Here is a 19721-nt window from a genome sequence, read left to right on the forward strand (position 1 = left end):
GCAATAAATTGACTGCTACTTGTAAAATTATAGAAACTAATTTAATATATAACTCGATAAAATATCCATTTTGTACAAAGCTAGATTCATAAAAAATAAATAAAAAATAAAACTAACGTGGTTTCTTTGCCTCTTTCTGCAGGATAACTATCTTTTGAATAAAATGAAATCGCTAAATAATCTATATCATTATTATCAAGATTTTACTATCAACTTCAATACTTCACAAATAGCCGAATGTCTGTACCAAAAATGAGTCTGTACCAAAAATAGTCGAATCCCACTTCTGGCTGGCTGGGAGATGTCACCATTAAAAATTAAAAATAAAAAAAAAATGTAGAAAGCTATTTTCTCAACATGCATTTCCCTAACGTCCCAAAAAAATTCATTTTCTTCATACATCACTTGAAGGTATCATGCAAAAGGCCTAAAAGTTATTTTATATATATATATATATATATATATATATATATTCGTAGTTTTGTACACCAAAACATAAATAGAACTGCTTTTTTTTTTTCTTCTTTGACCCAGCATTCAGATTTTTCTCAAAGGAAAAAAAAAAAGCAATTAAACAAGATGTTCACAAAATATATTTACCGTAATGACAATAGAAAGTGACAAATTTCTTTCCATAAATTAATGAAGAATAATTTTCCTAAAGACTAAAGAAAAAAAATATGTATCAAAGAATAAGGCTTGGTACTTCCATTTATCATCCTATCTCCATTTTGTATTGCTTTCTATAATGGCCGTGTACCTAACACTTCAATCACTTCATGCTTCTTTCTCCTTAGTCAACAACCTTCTTTGACTCCTCACCACTAATTTTAGAATCTCATCAATGAGAATAACAGGTGCTGATATTAGCAGGACCATAAACCACTCATTCAAACTAAGTGGAACTACACCAAACACTTCTGCAAGGAATGGAATATAGAGTATGAGGCAATGGAGTCCTAATGATATTGACATGGCTACCAAAAGCCAAGGGTTCCTCCAAGGTGGTAATGTCCTCAAGCTGTTCTCTTCTGAGAGTGCATTCAAAGAGTTGAACATCTCAATTGCCACCAAGACCGAGAGAGACAGAGTCATGGCCTTTACTTTGCCAACTGAGAAATAGTCACAAGGATTTGAAAACGTGATCAAGCGACCCCCTCCAGCCGAAAATGGAGCAACAGTGAAATTAGACCATGAGTGGCACTCCCCCCAGTTGCGAAGCTGGGACAATTCTATGATTGTGTGACCATCACTCACAAGGTTGATGCCTAGAAAAGATTCTTGAGTGTACCACAACACAAAAATGCCAACTGTTGCAAGTCCCACATACGAACCAATTACCTGCCATGAACATTAGTTTGGTTAACATGTGATTAATAAAAAGTTTAAACTAAATTGGTATTGGTATTCAATCAAAATTAGAGTTTTAATTTGATGATCTGCATAGGAAAAGTTTGCATTAAAGGTGGGAATGTGCAAAAAAAAATTCGATTCATATTATAAAATTTGATCTGTTTTGAAAAAAAAAATCGAATCAATCAACTTGATAAAACAGTTTTGTTAATCAATTTGGTTTTACATAAAGATTGGGTTGATTTAGTTATCGTTTCATATATGATTATAAATTAGATAATTAAACTGTATCGAAACCGGTCTAATTTAAAAAAAAATCTAATCCATTAAAAAATAAGTAACTAATTTACTTTGTAAAAAAAGGTTCTCAGTTCAGTTTGAATTTCGATCCAAGAACAGGCTTAATTAAAGGTCAGAAACTCAAATTCTAATTCGAGATTAATACCAAAAGCACTAGGAATTGCATATAAGTTTAGTAATGGACTTGAGCATAAACTTAATTAAACTTACCAAATAACGGAAAAGAACCCAAGAACTTATTAGAGCATCATCACGTCTGCGAGGTGGCTTCTGCATGATATCAACATCAGCAGGGTTAAAACCAAGAGCTGTTGCAGGTGGACCATCAGTAACCAAATTCACCCACAGAAGTTGCACTGGTATCATGCATTCTGGGATCCCCAGAGCAGCAGTCAAGAATATGGATATCACTTCCCCAACATTGGATGATATCATGTACCTTAAGAAGATTTAGTATATGTGAAGGACAAGAGCAGATAAATCAAATTCAAAAGGAAGTGCCAAGAGACATAACATATACCTGATGAATGACTTCATGTTATTATAAATAGAACGACCCTCAGCAACAGCTGAAACTATGGTACTAAAATTGTCATCTGCAAGCACCATATCTGAAGCTTCTTTTGCAACCTGAAGTGTTTAGTAGACAAGGTTATTGAACTTTCAATCAGAATGCCAAAAAGTCCAAATAGACACTTTATGTTGATATTTCTAACAAATAGAAATATACATCTCAACTTATAATGACAATACTGACATAAATACAATGCCACAAGAGAATAAAAGAAGAAAGAAATTGAAGGGTTATGATATGACATTGACATGAAACAAAGTTACACCCCACAGCCAAAAGTTGTTATCTTACCTCTGTCCCAGTTATGCCCATAGCAATGCCTATGTCTGCAAGCTTAAGTGCAGGTGCATCATTCACACCATCTCCAGTCATTGCAACAATCTCCCCCATTTCCTTCAGTAGTCTAACAATTTCTTGCTTGTGTCTAGGTTCAGCTCGAGAGAAAACCTTGCCTCCAGGTCTCAACAATATTTTAACTTGTTCTGAGTGAGAAAGAGATATAAATTCCTTACCAGTCAAACTTTGCCCTGTAAGATCGTCATCTCTAGTGAACAATTTGATTTCCCTACAAATGGCCTCTGCTGTTGACTTATTATCTCCAGTTATTACCATAACTCTAATCCCAGCGTCCTTACAATCCCCAATTGCTCTATGAACCTCCTCACGGGGAGGGTCCTGAATGATCAAGACAATTATTATGAACTAATGAATGTCCTAAAAAGTTGCATTGCATGACAAAAGAGTGATCACAAACTTACCCTTAAGCCAACAATGCCAACAAAAACTAGATCACTTTCAATGGATGAGTAGTATGTTGGATCAAGCAATTTCTTGTGAGCAGGATGAGTTTCAGCATAGTAATCTGAAAATTCTCCCAAGTCATCGTTGAATGCAAAACCTAAGCAACGCAATCCCTTTGAACTCATTTCCTGGAGTCTTTGAAGAAGTATTTCCCTACATTGATCATCTATTGGAACCAAGGATCCATCAGCAAGTTGCACGTGTGAACTACGCTCCAGTAAACTCTCAACAGCACCCTGTGATTCAACCACTTTATAACTTAAAAAGCAGCACTAGAATACTAGATGAAACCTTGCATAGAAAGCCGTCCCAGTTTGTTAATAGGGAATATCAAAACAACTCTCAATTTACTCAAGGAGACATTTTACCATTAACGCCAAATAAAGATAATCTTTCTACCTATTGAAACATACCCCACAAGTTAAGAATTAGTGAGACACAAATAAAAAGCCATTATGTTAAGCACTGAAAAAGTTGAGTTTAAGAATTGAAGGAAAAAAAACATAATAATAACATCAGGCAAAGAAAGTAGAGATGTATAAAAAAATGTGGCACAAGAGACAAAAAGGTCACTGTCAAATTTAATCATAAGAATTCAATAATCAGGCTCAGCATGATAAACCCTTTTGGCCCCTTTCTGCCCAACTTGGAAATATAGTCAAAATACGTTAGCCTAGCCCTTTCTACTTGTTTTAGAAAATTTCACATGCCATTTCTACATATGTTAGTACATTACACAGAAAGAAAAGTATAAAATATGCGAAAATAGTGAAAGTTGCTAATGGTATATCTTTTGACTTTTAGCTATGCAGCATAATATCATTTATTTATTCAAATGATAGTAAATGGTTTATATAAGATCCAATTATAAATACTTATTTTGACCATTGATAATTTTAATTATGCAACTTCCTGTGCCTAATACTTCGCTTCAGTTCAAACAGCCCTTGATAATTTCTTTTCTGATAAAAGCCAAAGTGGTGATAAAGCATCAGATCAAGTCACCTTGACAAGAAGCCGATTTTGACCATTTGGTTCACGAACAATAACACTCATTGACTTCCGAATGCGATCAAACTCCAATGTAGCTACCCTTTTGGATCTTTTGTTCCACCACTCACAACATCCTGTATAACAAAAATTAAATAACACTTTGTTACTCCTAGCACTATAGCACTTTGACAATTTATTCACCTTCCACAAAGTGAACTCTACTTGCTAACCTAACTTCACCACAGTGTTGCCATCCATCGTGTTGTTTGCAGCAACTTGTGTACTATCATGAACTTTGCTCCTTGACTTCACATCTGGAACTCCCATCTTTTCTACCAAAACTTTGAGAGCAGCTTCAGTAGGCAAACCTGTGGCTCTAAAAAGGCGACCATCGAAGTAAATCCCAGCATCATTACAAACAGCACATATTTCAGCCATGACTTGCAAATTAGCATCCATGTTATAGCATCCCCAGTCAACAATGCCCCCATCCTTTGGATCATAAGTTGTGCCTTCAACACTAATAAGTCTAGAAGCAGTGGTTTTCCCTCCCAAAGTAAAGAACTCTGTCACAGCCATCTGATTTGTGGTCAAAGTGCCAGTTTTGTCAGAACATATCACAGTAGTACATCCCAAAGTTTCCACACTTGGAAGCTTTCTCACAATAGCATTCTTTTGAGCCATTTTCCTTGTGCCTAGTGCCAAACAAGTTGTAATAACAGCAGGAAGGCCTTCAGGAATTGCAGCAACAGCAAGGGCAACAGCAATTTTGAAATAGTAGGTACACTTTTGGAATGAAAATTGGATGTTTGAGGGCAATCCATCCACAACATCCCAAGAAATGAAATTCTTGTAGTTAATAACCCAAACAATGAGACAAACTAACCCAATTGCAGTGGTGAGCCTGCCACCAAACTCATCCAGCTTCTTCTTCAAAGGGGTGTCACTTTCCTCCTGAGAAGCCTCATGTATCTGCTTCTGTATCTTTCCAATTTCAGTGTTCATTCCTGTGGTGATAACAATGCAAACACAACTACCATTGACCACAGTGGTTCCTGCAAACACCATGTTTTCTTTAGCCTGCAACTCACAATCATCCAAGAAAACAGGATTTGTCCCCTTGAGAACTGGCATAGCTTCTCCAGTTAAAGAACTTTGCTCAGCCCTCAATGTTGAGGTTTTCAAAGCTGCAACTCTCATGTCAGCAGGGACTTTATCTCCAACATGCAACTCCACAATATCACCAGGAACAAGCTCTCTTGCAGGCAAATCAGGCACAAAGTAGCCATCCCTCAACACTTTTCCTGACTCACATTGCAACTCTTTGAGAGCTTCAAGAGCCTTTTCTGCATTGTTCTCTTGCCAAACACCAACAATGGCATTGAGGACCAAAATCAAAATTATCACAAGTGGCTCCACATAAGCCTCAAATCCAGACTCCCCTGAGTCACTTCCATGAAAGTAGGCCAAAAGAAATGATATGAAGGCTGCAACCAAAAGTATCTTCACCAGCATGTCATCAAATTGTTCCAACACTAGTTCCCACAAGGGCTTCCCTTTCTCCTTTGCTAGCTCATTCCAACCATACTTCTCGCGCCGCTTCTGAACCTCATTAGTACTCAAACCCTTGTCCAGTTTCACACCATACTCTTTCAGACACTGTTCAACAGACCATGACCATGCAGGGAATGGCTTTTCCTCCATTGGATACTTCACGTGCTTGTCCAGAATCCAAATTCACCACTGAAAATTATTTACGAAAAAGTATGTAATATGCTGTTAAAAAACTAATTCACATACATCAGAGCACTCCCTAAACAGATTATAACCACCAGGAAATAATCTCAACCATGTTTACTTACACAAAACCACAAGAGAAAGAGAAAAGAAAAGAAAAGAAAAACATTTCCTGTTATTCAGGATTAAGTAATTGAAAAAGACAAATTAAGGGTCATTATGATACATCAAAACATCTAATGAGAACATCAAACCAAGACAAATTGCATACCTTACTTAGCCCTCACAGTACACACACACACAACATAAAGTGCATGGTGAAGCTAGATATTTGGTTAAGTAACAACATACATGGAAAAAGGAAATTTTGTACCATTAGAAGAAGCAGACAAGGTTGAATTGTGTTGGCTTGGATACCAAGCAAAGCTATGGCCTGGAATTTTCCAAAGGTGCTGTGGGGAAATCCTCTCGTCCAAGAAATAGAAGTTGTGAAGACTAGTCAGTGGTCAATTAGTCTTCTCTTTGAACACCTTTAAGTAAATTGTCTTGTGTTGTGGGGTTAGGAAACTCTCATCGCAGAAAGAGAATTTTAGAATCTGATGCCTTTAGAATTCTTCTTCTTTCCAATATAATTTTATAAGCAGTGCTCAAGTCCAGTCAGTTACTTTAGAATTTTCTAAAGGGTGTGAGTTGGAAGGAACTGCACACCCCCACTTTCTGCTTTTGACTTTGCTTATTTAACTATTTAATAACTGTAACGTTACGCATTTTGAAATTTGTTTGTGTTTAATTTCGTTCAACACTTTGCTTCAAATACATTTATACATGATGCAATACTAGTGAACCGTTTTGTTGCTTACGGATTCGTCAAAGATATAATAAAATGAGAATAGTAATTAAGAAGAGTTATGATATTTGTTGCGTTTATCTTTCTCTGCTTTATTATTAATTACATTTCAAACTTCTCTTTGGTTTTTTTTCCTTTTTCTCTCTTTATCATGTCTGAATTAAAAATGAAGTTGATATGAATGGTTGAAATCCAACAAAACTATCATTAAAAATTTGAAAAGAACAATAATGTCAAGTAAGAAAATGGTGGCAGAAGGTTGGTGAACGCGGTTTATGCAGATAGTGGGAGGCCAAAAAACAAGTACACAACATTACAACAACATTATCAATATCAAATGCTCTAGGTGGTGTTTATACTTCTAATTTATTTTGGGAATTGACTTTTCAAAATTATAGCTTTAGCTGTCGTGTTAAAAAGGAGTTTTTGTTTGAGTCAATAATAACAAAATGAGATCCCTTAAAATGAAAAACGTATTTTTTTTATCAGAAATGAAAAATGTATTTAATAGATTAAAATCATTTATGACAACTTTTGACAAAAAATATGTTGAATAATTTTAAGAACTTGATTAGAGTATACTAAGTTTATATTTTTATTTAATTATAAATTGTTGTATATGGAAAATTTGTTGATTTTAATAATAATTATTTTATAAGTTATGTTTATGTAATTTCTAACTCAATAAAAAAAATGTATTTTTTTCACACACAAAAAAACTAACCATTATAGGGTTATTTTTAACTATTATATTTATTATTAAAAAAATGATTGACTAATTCATAACCGTCCAATTATTTTGATAACGTATTCATTAGTTAGTTAAAAAAATAATCTGGAGTCATTTTATTAGGTCTTCACCTTGGAATTCACCGAAATTGATTGGTTTAATAATTTCCTCAATTTTGTTTAAAAAAAATGTACTACTATTAAACTACTAAACCATATACTATAAAGAAAGCACGTGAAAATTAAATTAATGAGAAAGTAATCGTAATCCTGGCAATTGGGAATACAGCTTGAAACTTGAATAAAAAGGTCTTTTAATATGCTACATGATTATCTCCTATACTTTAAAGACACGAGTGCTAGGCTGTTAGGCTAAGTGTTAATGTCATAATTATGGCATCTTGTGCAATTGCAACAACAACGAGCGTGTAATTATAATTAGAAGTGTACCTTTATACGCGACCAAAGTTGATGGGGTGAAAAAACATGTTTGTTAAGTTAACCAAACTTAGTTTTATTTTTGTCATTCCAATTCAAAATACCCTGACACTGTCCTTCATTTGTTAAACCTGAACGAGACCTAATAATACCCACTTCTTTTTCTTTACTTTCTCTTCTTTTTAACCTAACCTTTTCTTTTTCTTTCTTTCGATCTATGTATGCATTTTTTTTTCTACATTGAATATGCTTGAGTCATACCAAACCCAGATTCTGACATATATTTAATGTTGTCGTGTATTAATTTTGTGGAAGCTTCCAAGTAATTTCCTACTTCCTTTTCTATCCATGATGTCTGTTTCGTGCTTCGTGACCAACTACTACACTTGGCTCCTATTTTTAACGTTCAAATTATAATATCTTTTACTCTGACTTTTTGCAAAACGCATAAGCCGCAATGTAATCTTCCCAAAATTCTGAAATCTTTTGTCACCCTAGAGTACACTGGTTAACAATTAAGGAAGTGTTTGTTATAAATAGGATTAAAAATACATGATGTTTGTTATAACTAAGTAACAAACTATCTATCTTTATATATATATATATATATATATATATATATATATATATATATATATATATATATATATATATATATATATATATATATATATATATATATATATATATATATATATATATATATATACACATGAGGGGAGTTATAATAATATTAGTGTAACTTTTACTAAGTATTATATCGCTTGATAATTTTATATTAAATGTGAATTTTGTAAATTTAACCGTTAGATTGAAAGTTCTTTACATTTTATATGTGTATATCAAATTTTGTTAAAATTAAACAAAAACTTGAAGATAATCAAAGTATTTATATTTTAATATATTTTGAAATGTATATATTACGTCAATTTTGTTTTATAAGAATGAAATATCAAATTATCTTGGATTAATATAAAATTTTGTATATATGATCTAAGAGTAAAGAACTTTCAATCTAACGGTTGAATTTACAAAATTCACATTTAATATAAGATTATTAAGCGATATAATACTTGGTAAAAGTTACACCGGTGTTATTATAACCCTTCTCTATATATGTATAGAGAGAGGAGGGATCCGTTTACTTCAAGAATAAGTCTATCTATATTTACTTCATTTCATAACTTATGTTCTACATCAAATTTCAACGTCAACTGTTGAATTTAAAGTTCTTAATGCATGAATTAAATTTTCAAATTTTTAGAAAATTTAAAATCATTTAATACTTCATTTCATTAATTTAAATTGACAGATAATCATAAAATCATTTTATACATTGATTTGAATTAATGAAATGAAGTATCAAATGATTTTCAAATTTTTTTAAAATTTGTAGATTTAATCTATGCATTAAGAATTTTAAATTCAACGGTTAGATTGTTGAAATTTGATGTAAAACATGAGTTATTAAATAGAATTAATCTAGGTAGACTTACTCCTAAAATAAACGGATCTCACTCTATATATATAGAGAGAGAGAGAAGAGTTCAAACGACACCAATATAACTTTTATTTAGTATTATACCGCTCAATAACTTTATATTAAATGTGAATTTTATAAATTTAACCATTAAATTAGAAGTTCTTTGCTCTTAGATCATATGTACAAAATTTTATATTAATCCAAGATGATTTGATACTTCATTCTTATAAAACAAAATTGACGTAATATATACATTTTAAAATATAATAAAATATAAATACTTTGATTACCTTCAAATTGTTGTTCAATTTTAACAAATTAAATTTTATATAAACATATAAAGTGATATAAACTTTAAATTTAACAATTGGATTTACAAAATTCATATTTAATATAAAGTTATTAAGCGGTGTAATATTTGGTAAAAGTTATACCGGTATCGTTTGAATCCTCATATATATATATATATATATATATATATATATATATATATATATATATATATATATATATATATATATATATATATATATATATATATTCAATAATATTATATAATACTAATAATATATTTAAACTTTATTTCTTTAGTTATAGTAAGTATATATTTTTTAACACGCAATTGAATTTATAATTTATATAACTTAAATATGTCATTAATTATATAATTTCAAAAATAATATATTAATAATATTAATTTATCAATAATATTTTTAATAATAATAATAAATGTAACATTGTAAATTTATTTAATGGTTAATTTAATTGATCTTGTGATTAGTTGTTTAATAATTGTAACAACTCTAAGGATTAAGAAATTCTTATGAGTATAATTGGTTAGGAGTTGTTTCAAGTTGAGGTCAAAGTTGATCAAATATAGGGAAAGATATAAAAGATTTTTCTTAATACTTAAATTTCATAAGTTCATTTCTTAAGAAACCTACATATGAGTTAGAGAGAGCAACTTTGGGGCTAGAATTCCTTCCTCTCTTTTTTTTTTCTAAGCCCTTAGAGAGTTCTAAAGTCTTTCCTTGAGTGAGGTTGAATAGTTGTGTAGGGATTCAAAGCTTCTAAAACTAAGAATCTAAGTATGTGAAGCAATAGTGCAGAGTTCCCCCAAAGAGTCACATTTTTCTCTTCTACCTCTATTTTTGGTGATTCAAAGATAAGGGAAGCTCTTGGATGATCTTTATTGAATTGTTGCTTGAATTATATATCTTGGTGGTTGTGTTATCGTTAATTTTGAGATGGGGTTTCTTGTTCTTGGGGTTTTGGTGTCTTGGAGAAGAATTTGTTGAATTTGAATTATGTAGTGATTGCATGTTGTAAGTTTTGATGAAAGTGAGTTGAGTAGGTTGTAATTGAGTAGAATTACTTGTTGCATGTTGGTTGTGGCTAATTTCAAGTGGTTTTGAGCAAAAACGTTATGCAAGTTAGAGGCTTTTTGCTCCACTAATGTCAGGAATGAGATTGGTAGTGTCAAACATGGGTTAGAGGAGAGCTCTCTAACTTGGTCACGTCAGTGTGGGTTAAGGGGTGCCATGGGTTGTTGAATTTGAATTATGTATGATTGGATGTTGTAGGTCTTGATGAAAATGAGTTGAGTAGGTTGTAATTGAGTAGAATTACTTGTTGCATGTTGGTTGTGGCTTATTTTCAAGTGGTTTGGAGCAAAAACATGATTCTATTGAGTGCAAAATTCACCATCGCATTGGGCATGATGTAGGTCAAAGGCTCTCTACTTCACTAATGTCAAGAGCAGGATTCATAACATAGGACATGGGTTGGAGGAGAGTTCTCTAACTTGGTCACACTGGACGTGGGTTGAGGGGCATCAGGCATGATTGTCCTTTGCACTTTTTCACTTGGTGGTGTCAAATCCTAATTTATTGGCGTCAAGCAAAATCAAGACATTGGCTCTTTGTCTAGATGAGAATGAATGCATGTTTTGTGTTGTCGGGTATGAGTCAAGGAGAGATTTTCTACCTAAATAGGGTTGGGTGTAGGTTTAGCTACATCAGACGTGATTGATATAAGAACTCTCTACCTTATCCACGTCATGTACAAGTGGATTGGTATCCGGTGTGGACGAACCAAAGGCGAATTATACATTGATTTGGAATGATGTATAATAATGTTTAAGTTGTTTAAAGTTGTAAGTTAAATTGTGAATGAAAGTTTAACTATAGTAGAGTTGTATGAAATTTATTCTTGAAGTAATTGTGTTGTGAATGCTTCAAGCATGTAGTTGAGTTGTATTGATTGACTTAAGATCAGATGAGAGATGTTATTTTAAAAAGATGAATATCTCATTGTGGAAATATGGTGAATTAGTACTTTGCCAGCCTAATTGTTGAAAACTTCTTGAGTATAGTTGATTCTTGAAGTAGAATATTAAGTTTTCATATAGTATGAGAGTTATGTCAAATTATACTGATTATAAGTAACAAATGTAGAACTGTATAGGGACAGAGTAGAGTCATACATATATCAAGTGACTAATATTTTAATTAAAATTAACATCTTAATCACTATATTAATTTTAAAATTAATATTAATTAAATATCAATTATGTTAATTATTTTTAATATACAAAACTAGTTTAAAATACTTTGATTTTTTAAAACATTATTTAAATTTTTATATTAATTTTGAACATCCAGTGTCTTATATGTGACACTAAAGTACATATGTTCAATGATAATGTTTTTTAGAATTTTTTTACTAAAAAAAAATAAATAAAACTTTAATTACTAAATTGTTTATTTTTTATATGACACGAGTGATAATTTTAGTATTATTATAACTCAAATTAATATTATTTTTCTTAATAAATTACTCAATTAAAATTTATTTACTTATTTAAACAATGCCACTTTTTTTTATATATATAAATAACAAAAAAAATGAAAATATTTATATACCAGCATTAGTAATTGAAAATTATTATCTACAAAAATAATAGCAAGATGATAATCAGTATTTACACTCTAAATCTTTTTTAAAAAACTTTACATACAATAGTTTGTTTTAGTTATACATGATGCAATAAGTTGTGTGTATGCTAGTGCATGTGTGTGTATGCACAGTAAAATAGTAAACACCTTGTCTCTTTCATTGTGGAAGTTCAAACAAAATCACCATTGTCCTCATTAACTAGGCAACTACTAATAGTCATGACTTCCTCCAACCTTCAAATGTAACTCTTTTTTTTTTATATTTTATTTTATTGATCTAATCTCAAGGCATATACATATTTATATCTAATACATGATTAGTGTGACTAATACATGCATAGTGATGTTGGCTAGTGTGGGAGGCAGATACAAGTCTCTCAACCATGGGAAACAAGTTTAATTTATACTGAGATATGTTAATATTTAAATAAATAATTTAGATTTTTTATCTGTTTACTTTTCTAATTTTTCTCTCCTGCTCGTTACTCTTCCTTCCTCTCTCAACACCTTCTATTTCACCACACCTTTCTCACATTGTCATTGTGTTGTGTTGTGAGAAGGTGAAAAAAAAAAATAGTTTACATTATTTCTACAAATTGCACAAAATTTAGTTACATAAAATTTAACATTTTAAAAACAAATCTAGAAAGAATAATATTAAAAAAAATTACTTCTTGAAATCATTTTTGTTCCATATAATAACTTTTATGAATTATAATATAAAAGTAATTAATTAATATAATAATATAATTAATCTCTCTATATAAAACACAAACAATGTTATTAAGAATTTTTCTTGAATAAATTTTTTTTTAAAATTTAATATCTAATTCAATTTTTATTTTTATAATTATTTATGAATTAAATTTATATATTTTAAAACTTTACTATAATATAAATTTTATCATAAATTTTAAATATATATTATATATTCAAATATAAAATTTATTTATATATATAATTTAATTTAAATTTTAATTATGTGCAATAAATATTTATTCATCATACAAATTAAAATACTATCTAGTTAAATTAAATTCATCAACAATCCAAAATAATCACCATAAAAAAAATTAGGGTTTTTGTGTTGGGCTCATTTGGGAATTGGATTAAACTCAGCTCACCTGACTACTATATTAATTTAAAATTATCTCTCTCATTCTTCGAACCCAAAAAATTCCAAAGCTTTTTTTTTTCAGGTAGGGTTTCTCTTTCTCTCTCTTTTTTCATTCACCTCCTGGATTTCTTGAAACATCTAAGTTGGGTTAGTTATAACAGTGCTAGGGTTAGGGCATTGTGGATTTTAAGTCTTTTTCTTCATCTCGCTAGTTATGTTTGAATTTTGGAGTGTTAGGGTTTCTTGACTTGTTTCTTGGTTTTGTTGTGTGAAATAGATTTGATTTTGAAAGCGAATTGGGAGAACAGGATGAGGCCGATTTTTGCTGGGAACTTGGAGTATGATACTCGTCAATCAGAGCTTGAACGCTTGTTCTCAAAGTATGGCAGGATTGACCGCGTGGACATGAAATCTGGTAAAACCTTAGGGTTTGTGTCTTTTCATGTGCAATTAGAATATTTTAATGGGAATTTATTTGTTTAATTTTTTCAAGTAGTTTCCTTTGTCTAGTGATGACGTAGTTTGGATTTTTTTTTTGTTTCGTTTAACAAATCCTATCTTGTCGTTCCATTTTGAATTTGCATCTTATTTACTTAGAATGATCAATTGTCAAACTGGTTTCATGGTTCCCCATATTGTGTGTCGTCTAGGATCAATGGGGACAGTTTTTTATGGCAACAGTTGTCATTGTTTGTGTGAAGTTAGTGTGTGATTAGTAAGCAGTATTTTGTAGTTGAATAAGATGTTCATCTAAAAGCTAGTGATACTGGGACGACCATGTTTTGGAATTTGGATGTGGACATATGGCTGCATTTGTGGCTTGAATGTCCAGTTCCTATGTCCTGGTGGGAAATTTGGAAAGAAAATCCTCTGGTTTTTAAGTGTTTCTTTTGGCGCAGGAACTTCTACTAAGGGGAAATATGCTGAGCAAAGTCTTGGCTTGCCAACCTCTGCCAATTTTTTTTTGGAAGGAAACCTTCCTGCTTGTCTGCCCTCCTTCTACCTACCGATCTGCATTTTCTCATCTGATCATTCGTCACTCACTTACTTCATCATCATCACCCAACATTGACATTTCACCAGAATGTTCTTAGTGGGATCATCAATCAATTTATTAAGTCATGCCTAGCTTCACTGAATATAGGGGATCAATGAAATTCTGTCAAGTCATGCCATTCTATTTCTGAAATCACTTGTGCTGTCTGAATGGAGAAGCATGCTTGGCAGTCTCAGATCTGAATTTTGGATTTAAACCTTTAATTGCAATCATGATTTTGTTCCCCATTCAACGCCTCTACAGCTTCATGTGCATCAGCCCTCACTTATATTCAGGTGTTGTATTCCTTTGTTCTTGACAGGGAAAATGATTTCCTGATTTGGCTGATGTACTTCTGGTGAGGGATAATGTGCTTGATGTCTTTCATAATCTTTTATGCCTCTAATACTAGTTACTTTGCAGGTTTTGCTTTTGTTTATTATGAGGATGAGCGTGATGCCGAAGAAGCAATTCGTGCACTTGACAATATTCCATTTGGTCATGAAAAGCGAAGGCTGTCTGTGGAGTGGGCTAGGGTATGATAGTATTTCTGTGACATGTTTCAGTTTTATTTACTTATTGATGAGGTCATGAAACTATTAACAGTGTTGTACCTGAGTTTAAAAGAACTTTCTGGGATTTTTTGGCAGGGTGAACGTGGACGTCATCGGGATGGATCGAAGGCAAACCAGAGGCCAACAAAAACCCTTTTTGTGATTAACTTTGACCCAATCCGTACTAGAGTTCGTGATATAGAAAAACACTTTGAACCTTATGGGAATGTTCTTCATGTTCGAATTCGGCGGAACTTTGCATTTGTGCAGTTTGAAACACAAGAAGATGCTACCAAAGCTTTAGAGTGTACAAATATGAGGTAAATGGTGGGATTATATTATTTCGTTGTAAAAAAAATTTGTTTTTATTTTTATTTTTTAATTTTACTGCATAGGATAATGAAATTCTTGTTTCAATACACTTGCAGTAAGATCTTGGACAGGGTGGTGTCTGTGGAGTATGCCCTGAGGGATGACGGTGAGAGGGGTGATAATTATGACAGTCCTAGAAGAGGAGGTTATGAGAGATCGCCCAGTCCAGCTTATCGAAGGCGGCCAAGTCCTGACTATGGCCGTCCTCGCAGCCCTGCATATGATAGATATAACGGTGGACCAGATAGACGGAGTCCTGATTATGGTAGGCGTAGGAGTCCTGATTATGGTAGGCGTAGGAGTCCTGATTATGGAAGGCGCAGGAGTCCTGATTATGGGAAGCATAGGAGTCCTGAATATGGTAGATACCGCAGGTATTTTCATCATAGTCAATTTAATTCACACCTGCAACTGTTTTCCCTGTCTTTTCAGGGCTTACTTATTATGTTATTTATTTACAGTCGCTCACCGGTGCGAAGGTCAAGAACATAAGTGATTTCTGGTTTTAGGGTAAGAAGCAACGCTCCTGTGGTACTTTGTTTTACTTTCTAGTTGTTAGAATAGCAAGTGGTACATTATGTAGTAAGGGTACTTCTCGGTTTAATGTGGTATGCGTGTTTGCTGTTTGGCAGACAGTGCTAATGTTTCCTAAAACACGAGACTGTTTAGTGTCAAATTATGGATGCATATTTTTTGCAGTGACACCGTACTTTGCTACAATCGAATTTAATTTTTTTTAGTGCCCTGGTTTGCAGAGTTTGTTTAAATACAAATTTAGAAGCATTTTTAAAAGTTTTTTTTTTTACCAAAAAATACTCTTTATTTTTGGTAGAGAAGTTTTTTCTACTTTGTATCTAAACAAACTTTATTGTTATTGAATCCGTTCTTACCTGTTAATTTGGGACACATAAGTAGGATCATATCTATCAGTAATGGTTAGATATAGACTGTGCCCCTAAGAGCTATATCATTTGCTGATTGCTTGAACACTCAACCTCGACGCTTTAAAGGGTGATTAAAAACTTGATAGAACTAGTTCAAAAATTTACACTGGATTAGAATAGGCTTTTTGAAAACTTATAAAAAATATATGTTTTAGGTCATTTTAAATAATCTTTACTGATTGAGTTGCCTAAGTAAATGTAAATAATTCTTTATTATTATTTGTAGATTGTTTAAAAGCTTCGTTTCATTGTTATTATGCATGATTTGACAAGATTTGACTATATAACGAAATCGATATCGATTTAATAGCTTTGTATCATTTGATATATAAATAAATCTATGAAACTTATAAATCATGTGATTTAACAATGTTATTTTTTGTCTACTTTACCAATGCTGTTGAAATATTGAATAGACAAGCTGCAATTTTAAATGGGAAAGAATTGAAAGAATGTTTATAAATTTATTTGATTATTCCAATATTTTAAAGCAGGTTTTTTTTTTCCTTTCAAACAAAGCTCGTTTTAAGATTTTTTCTTTTATTTGCTTAATAATAAAGTTATAGGTAAAGGCTTGTATGATGATGAAATTATATACCACTCGACAATGTTAAAATACGTGCAAAACAATTTTCGCACAATTCAGGTATTATAAATTTTTGTTGTTTAGTATTTTGTTAAAAGTATTTGATTGTTGGCAATAACATCATTCTGTCGTCAGCATCCACGAGAGTCTTATTATACAACAAAATTTATATTCCACAAATAGTAATTTAGGTAGAGCAAGAGGAACTAGATCAATGAATTTGGCTTTATTTCTTAAACTGAGAGAAATGTACATCGGAGATTTGGAGGATACAATATAACTATAAATCGTTAACTAAAAATTCAATAATTGAGACTGTAAATAATTTCAAAATTATTATACATGTATTTTTTAGTTTTTATAGCATTCTCAATCCTTAACTTTTAATTTTTTTTTTTTTGCACCAACCATTAATTTTTACTTATTGATTGCGAGTGTATTTTCTTTACTTTAGAGGGGTCAGATTAATAATAATAATAATAATAATAATCTTCATCTTTATATGTATAAAAATAGTAGAGTTGAGTCATCAATGTTGATAATTTAACATTAATTTTACAATTTAGAATTTAAAAACAATTATATATAATAGTAGAGTGACTATCACCAATGCAGATAATTTTATACTAATATGCATTTCATGTCATCAATGCAATTATAATGGTAGACAAAATGCTTAGTTTAAAATTCTATCAACAATAAACGAGTATGACTTCTCATTTATCATTTATACATAAAAATAATTTTTAATATATATATATAACATGAAATGACTAGTTTACTCATGTTATATAGATTTTTAAGTAAATGAGCATTTAAATATTTAGTAATAATGAGTTAGTATGACAAGTAATAAATAAAGAAGACTGAGTTTCTATTGAATTCAACTTATATGTATCAAACACTTTTATAAAGTGATTGCTAAGTAAGGGACTCATGTTCAGCCAATGATTTTGCATAATGGAAAGATTTGTATAAATTCTATGACGTGCAACAATTTTTTAATTTTAATCTTTCAAAGTTGGTTAACTATATTTTGTAAATTTGAGAACCACCAAATGAATTTGTAAATTACTCACCCAAAAAAACTTATTTTTAAACAAATTGATCTAAAATTTAATGAATATTTGAGACATAAGACGAGTTGAATATAAAAATTTTTATTCAACTTTATTATTCAGTAATTGATAATAAAAATAATAAATATGCATTAGAATTTTATTATTTTTACATCTTTTTTATATTATATGTTTATATTCATTAAAAAAATTAATTTCAAAATACTCGCATAATAATTTTTTACTGTGCATTGCTATAGTCAAAATCAAGACAAAAATAATAATGATATTTGCTCTTAACAAGGAAAGCCATCTTTGAAAGAAAATAACAAAAACTATCCCTCATTCTTTTGACTTTTATCCTTGATAAATGATGAATCTTTGTTGGCATGAATTAACTGAATTTGTGGCTGAAAGTTAACGCAACTCCGTCCTCTTTAACTCTTATGTCCACACATTGTGCATAAAATTATTAAAGATTTTTCCCCGCTTGGTCTTTCATTGACTTTTGGTTTTAGCAAAAAGACCAACCTAATCATTTATTTCATTAATAACTATATAGATCGCCTCTTTATGTCTCATGAAGATGAAACCATCAAGTGAAACTGCTCTTCACTAGTTTGGTAAAATTGCAAAAAAAAAAAAAAAAAAAAAAAAACAGACACCTTACTCTCTCTCTCTCTCTCTTTTTTTAATAGGACAAACACATTACTTAAGTCATCACTAGTATGAGTATCATCTTAATCATCATTTAAAGGCGATTAATTAAGTTTTCAGGAACAGATTATCAGTAAATTTAATGTATATTTTTTTTACTAATAATGTGATTAAAAGTATACTTTTTTTATCTTATAATAAATGACATTTTAGGTTATTTTACACACAAAAAAAAAATAGATGAAAGAAAATAATAATTTTATAAAATTACCTTTATAATTAATTGTTTTTACCATACATGATACAATACAAAAATTACTTTTTACATAATATTATTAAAAGTAGAAATATGAAATGAACAATTGATAATACATTAAAAAAATTAATATAATATTTATTTTTTTCTTGTAATATGATAGTTATAGAACCGAGGGGATATATTTTTTCATCGGAGAAATTCATTTCAATAGCAACCAAAGACCCTTTAGCACAAAGATGAGTTTCACCAATTGTAGCAACATAAATCTGATAAGATCATTAAATATACATAATATCATAACTTACAATTGATATTCCAAGAGGAGCAATAATAACATGTCTAACTTGAGGATTTCCTAAGTTCTTCATCAATTGCCTTCTCTAGCCATGCCTCAGCATCTTCCATCATTCCAGGGCTAAGCCTCACCATGAGGATGCAAAACTCAGTTTCATTTAGCTTTCCATCGCCATCAAGATCACCTTGTCTAACCATAGCCTCTGCATCCTCCTTGCTCATCTCTTCCATGCCAAGAAGAGCCGAGTTTCTCCTTAAACTCTCACTTGTGATCAAACCTGTTTGTGGGTCTGATAGAAGCCTGAATCCTCCACAAAGTTCTGACACAAAGGACTCCACATCAAGCTTCTCTGCCATCACTGGCAACAAGTCCTCAAACTCCATGTTCTCCTGCTTTCTTTCCATTTCAATAGCACCTTTCCTTGTCCTTCTGCTTCAGAAAGTTGGGAAGATTGGTTGAGGGAGAGAGTCACTTTGGAAGACTTTGTGTTGTATAGGAATGAAGACTCAATGAGAATTCGTTTGGACAATACAATGGCCTTTTATATAGAGATGTAAAAGTCCATTGTTTTTGGAACATTTTTCTTGTAATTGAGAAATTATTGTATGCTCTAAAATCACACTTGTTCATG

General features: G+C 31.2%; 3 protein-coding genes across 7 annotated transcripts; 1 reads left to right on the plus strand and 2 right to left on the minus strand.

Moving 5' to 3' along the window:
* Positions 1-580: 580 nt before the first annotated feature.
* ECA2 (ER-type Ca2+-ATPase 2) lies at positions 581-6464 on the minus strand. Of its 3 annotated transcripts, none has more exons than XM_083074883.1 (8): positions 6110-6464; positions 4252-5764; positions 4034-4155; positions 2986-3264; positions 2519-2902; positions 2174-2283; positions 1864-2092; positions 581-1341 (listed from the first exon to the last, which is right to left on the minus strand). In XM_083074883.1, the coding sequence occupies exons 2-8, from the start codon at positions 5723-5725 to the stop codon at positions 778-780; spliced, it is 3162 nt and encodes a 1053-aa protein (XP_082931009.1). In that variant the 5' UTR covers positions 5726-5764; positions 6110-6464; the 3' UTR covers positions 581-777. The 3 variants fall into 3 exon arrangements, with proteins under 3 accessions (XP_082931009.1, XP_082931008.1, XP_082931007.1); XM_083074882.1 differs by having other exon boundaries at positions 6030-6464; XM_083074881.1 differs by having other exon boundaries at positions 6132-6463.
* A 6819-nt stretch (positions 6465-13283) lies between these two features.
* On the plus strand, positions 13284-16030 carry LOC109808657 (serine/arginine-rich splicing factor RS31). Of its 3 annotated transcripts, none has more exons than XM_020371735.3 (6): positions 13284-13411; positions 13607-13744; positions 14789-14901; positions 15016-15239; positions 15348-15665; positions 15753-16030. In XM_020371735.3, exons 2-6 carry the CDS (start codon positions 13639-13641, stop codon positions 15781-15783), a joined length of 792 nt encoding a protein of 263 aa, XP_020227324.1. In that variant the 5' UTR covers positions 13284-13411; positions 13607-13638; the 3' UTR covers positions 15784-16030. The 3 variants fall into 3 exon arrangements, with proteins under 3 accessions (XP_020227324.1, XP_020227325.1, XP_020227326.1); XM_020371736.3 differs by lacking the exon at positions 13284-13411 and adding an exon at positions 13454-13476; XM_020371737.3 differs by lacking the exon at positions 13284-13411 and adding an exon at positions 14229-14661 and having other exon boundaries at positions 13589-13744.
* A 3006-nt stretch (positions 16031-19036) lies between these two features.
* LOC109808658 (calcium-binding protein KIC) lies at positions 19037-19631 on the minus strand. Its single transcript, XM_020371738.3, has one exon. The coding sequence runs from the start codon at positions 19492-19494 to the stop codon at positions 19135-19137; it is 360 nt and encodes a 119-aa protein (XP_020227327.1). The 5' UTR covers positions 19495-19631; the 3' UTR covers positions 19037-19134.
* Between the last annotated feature and the right edge of the window lie 90 nt (positions 19632-19721).

Source organism: Cajanus cajan, chromosome 5 (assembly GCF_000230855.2).
Source record: "Cajanus cajan strain Asha chromosome 5, NIPB_CcT2T_4, whole genome shotgun sequence".
In the NCBI taxonomy this organism is placed as follows: domain Eukaryota; kingdom Viridiplantae; phylum Streptophyta; class Magnoliopsida; order Fabales; family Fabaceae; genus Cajanus; species Cajanus cajan.